This window comes from Eimeria maxima, genomic scaffold (genome assembly GCF_000499605.1).
Source record: "Eimeria maxima Weybridge genomic scaffold, Emw_scaff2626, whole genome shotgun sequence".
NCBI classification, from domain to species: domain Eukaryota; phylum Apicomplexa; class Conoidasida; order Eucoccidiorida; family Eimeriidae; genus Eimeria; species Eimeria maxima.
Window position 1 is genome coordinate 1 of NW_013565478.1, and position 3,642 is coordinate 3,642.

Consider the following 3,642-nt stretch of genomic DNA (forward strand, 5'->3'; position numbering starts at 1 on the left):
GGTTGACAAACGGGAGCAACGGAGTGCCTTCACCATCGCCACCACCAGCACCATCAACATCACCAACACCTGCACTAGGCACAGCTTGCTCGCCTTTCTCTTCCTCTTCGCCGTCTTCATTGGGTGGGGTTGGCGTGGTGGTGGGCGGTTTCCCGCCTTCACTGTCGGTGTTGCTGCCACCACTGTCACTGGCTCCTCCTGTTGAACTTTTGGGTGGGCATTGTATGACAGTGCATGCAACTGCTACTCCATCTTTAGGTGTATAAAGACTCATTAACGATACAACATCCAGACTTTTGTATATATCCTGCCCGGGTGTATAGGCAGGTGGTAAAGAATCTCCTATTGTCTTTAATGCTCCCTTCCATTGCTTTGTTGCTGCTGCACAATCACCTTGTGCGGAGCTTTGCCTTGCTGCTGCTATAGACAAACCAGCAGAAGTTTTTGTTAGCCATGCACCAGGATCTGTACCCTGCAACAATGAAAACAGAATAAGAGGTGTATTCAAAATGGCGAACAGGAGGGAGGATGACTAACGGCAACAGCAGCTGCTGCTGCTGCTGGTGTCGCTGCTGCTGTCTTCCTGTAGCTGAAGAGACGAAAGGAATATGAATATGTAGAAAGACACAATTGGATGTTGAAAAAGAAATCAAAGGCAAACAGCAACACCTCATAACACATAAACACACTATTGAACAAAACAGCAGCAGGAAACAACAAGAAAGCCTAACAGCACGCTACAAAAGGCAGCGGAAAAGAACAAAAAATGACACCAGAAGAAACGCCCATACTACATTACACGAGAGAAAGCTACAGGAAGAGGATGCTGCATTCTTTTTTCCTCTCCATACTACACACCATACCGCCATGGGTTTGTGGTGTGTGTGCTGTGGCGGGGGATTATACAACGACAACCTTACCTCTTTTATATTCGCACAGAGGTTAGTGGTATTGACCTTATCCTCTCCAGTAATTGGTGTTGATGTATCTAAAACAGTGAACTTAGGAAATCCCATAGGTTCCCTCTCCTTGTTCATCTGCTCCGAGCAGTCGACGGCCGCTGCGGACAAGCAGAAGGGACCATAAGGAATGTCTATTTGTCCTCATCTTCTCGCCACACTAGAACCCTTTCAGAAGAAGACCATAAGTAAGAAAGACTTACAAAATGTTTTGTTGGTGCCGGCTTGTGCCTCTGTGAGGAGCGCCGGCACGGCTGCAGCCGTGCCTGCAAGTACTGCGAAACAGAAACGCCTCATTATTATGCTGGTTCAAAGAGAGCCCAAGGGTAAATGAAGGAAACTGCCTTCTAAGAATAGTAAAACTAAAGAAAAACACGCAAAAACAAATGGGTCATTAAGTGCCACAAGTCAAATGACGAAGAAAAACGATGAATTGCTACGGCGAGAATGCTGAAGAGACCGAGGTGAAAATTGGACTGTATGAGTGGCGGTCGATCTACTGTTTCTGCTAATAAATGACTCGCCATTGTTGTTTTTTTTGACCGTTCTAATGCACAAATGTTCAATTAGAAGCGAATATTTTAATGAACTCTTTTTAACTTTCATTTGATACTAAAGTTTCACAAACCACCCCGTTTCTTTGATGTTCTTCAACACACTCAAGGCGAAGGAACAACAGCGGGCTTCCCGGGCTTTCTTAAATAGAAGTTGTTCTTCAGGTTTCTCAAACTCAAATAATTTCAATTAATTTTACAAATCAAACTCAATTAAGAAAAGGTTAAAAGCTTTTACAATTTCTTGTGATTTTTTGCCCTCCTTCCGAACGCCCGATGCGGTGCCGCCGTTTCAAGTTCAAATGTTTTGATCTTTTCCTTCTTCTCTCATACTTATTTCGCCTTCACATCAACAAAAGTTAATTCTTAACTCAAATTTAACTATTGTAAATATTATTATTTTCAATTTCCCCTTACTTGCCAAATCTGATACTAGAACCTCTTATTGCAAACTGGACGGAGGCAATGCATGCAGTGTATTCTTTTCCTGCTTTTTTCATCCGTATGAAGTCATCTATTTCCCGTTAAATGCCGTGGCAAAAATAAAGAAGAAAATGTTAGTGAAAAATAGTAAATGTCTTTTAATGAGTATATTACATACATATCATACTTTGCTAATGATTTGGTTTAATATATGTAATATATATACATATATATATGTGGATGTAAATACCCATGCTAATTAAAAGGAAACTTTAACAATTGTAAAGGGCTACTAAGCCGGACTAGGAAGGAAATAAACAAAACATTATGAAAGCAGAAATAAGAGGGAAAGTGCAAGGCAAATACAGAACAGTAAACAATAATATATCTTTTGCTTTACATTAGAGAAAAGTAACAAGAGAGAAAAGAACAGGTTACAATTGCTGTCACTAGAAATTTGGTAGGTGGCTCGACTTTAGACACCTACTGCTGCCACGCCAGCAACTGCTGCAGCTTCTGCAGCTGCTCCAGCGTCTGCAGCAACGGCCATATGATGGCGCATTATTGCAGCAGCAGACCAAGGACTACAAAAGCAGCAAGAAGGAAGGAAGAGGAAAAACAGAAAGAAGCGCCGTTCTCTAGAACTTTCTTCCATTCACTTTCCCTACAAACAAAAAGAAAACAAACCGAAGCCAATTAAGCAGCGATACTCTGTATAGCAGCAATACTGCTGTTGTGCTGTTGCATGCAAGCAGCAATATTAGCAACAAACCGAGCACAGCAGCCGCAACATCATGTACAGCCGAACCAGACATTACAGGAACAGCTGTAGCAAGCAGCAACAACAAAAGCAAGCAGCAACAACAAAAGCAAGCAACAACAACAGCATGCAACAACAGCAGCGGCAAGCAACAACAGCAGCAGCAAGTGTATAATTTACTGGAAAGGGGCAGCTCCTTCAGTGAGTGTTTCAGGTTTGAATAGACAAACAAGAGCATTAAAAGACTCTTCTCCTCCTGCACTATCATCTAATCGACGGACTGTCATGCCTCCCCTAACTCCTCCTTCTGCTGCTGCTGTTGTTGTTGTTGCTGCAGCTGCTGGTGGTGCTCCTCCTGCTCCTGCTGTTACTGCTGATGCTGTTACTGGTGGTGGATTCTCCTCAGCACTTGCTTGCTTCAACTCTTTGCTCTCTTTGGTTTTGCCACCACCACCAGCACCGCCTTCACCACCACCAGGCACAACTTCCTCGTCTTCCTCTTCTTCGGGATCGTCGGTTGGGTTGGGAGGGGTGCTGGGGGGTGTTTGCGGGGATCCGCTGCCGGTGTTGTCGCCACCACTGCCAGTGGTTCCTCCTGTTGAACTTTTGGGTGGGCATTGTATGACAGTGCATGCAACTGCTACTCCGTCTTTAGGTGTATAAAGACTCATTAACGATACAACATCCAGACTTTTGTATATATCCTGCCCGGGTGTATAGGCAGGTGGTAAAGAATCTCCTATTGTCTTTAATGCTCCCTTCCATTGCTTTGTTGCTGCTGCACAATCACCTTGTGCGGAGCTTTGCCTTGCTGCTGCTATAGACAAACCAGCAGAAGTTTTTGTTAGCCATACACCAGGATCTGTACCCTGCAACAATGAAAACAGAATAAGAGGTGTATTCAAAATGGCGAACAGGAGGGAGGATGACTAACGGCAACAGCAGC

The 3,642-nt window shown here is 43.9% G+C and overlaps 2 protein-coding genes across 2 annotated transcripts; both read right to left on the minus strand.

Moving 5' to 3' along the window:
- EMWEY_00059060 (SAG family member) lies at positions 1–1,256 on the minus strand (the record flags this gene model as incomplete). The annotated part of the gene is made up of 3 exons (XM_013481005.1): positions 1–472; positions 921–1,060; positions 1,163–1,256. Coding segments are annotated over 3 exons (706 nt in total), but the record flags the coding sequence as incomplete, so codon positions are not given.
- A 1,616-nt stretch (positions 1,257–2,872) lies between these two features.
- On the minus strand, positions 2,873–3,367 carry EMWEY_00059070 (SAG family member; the record flags this gene model as incomplete). Its single annotated transcript, XM_013481006.1, has 1 exon — positions 2,873–3,367. The coding sequence occupies one exon, from the start codon at positions 3,365–3,367 to the stop codon at positions 2,873–2,875; it is 495 nt and encodes a 164-aa protein (XP_013336460.1).
- Positions 3,368–3,642: the final 275 nt, after the last annotated feature.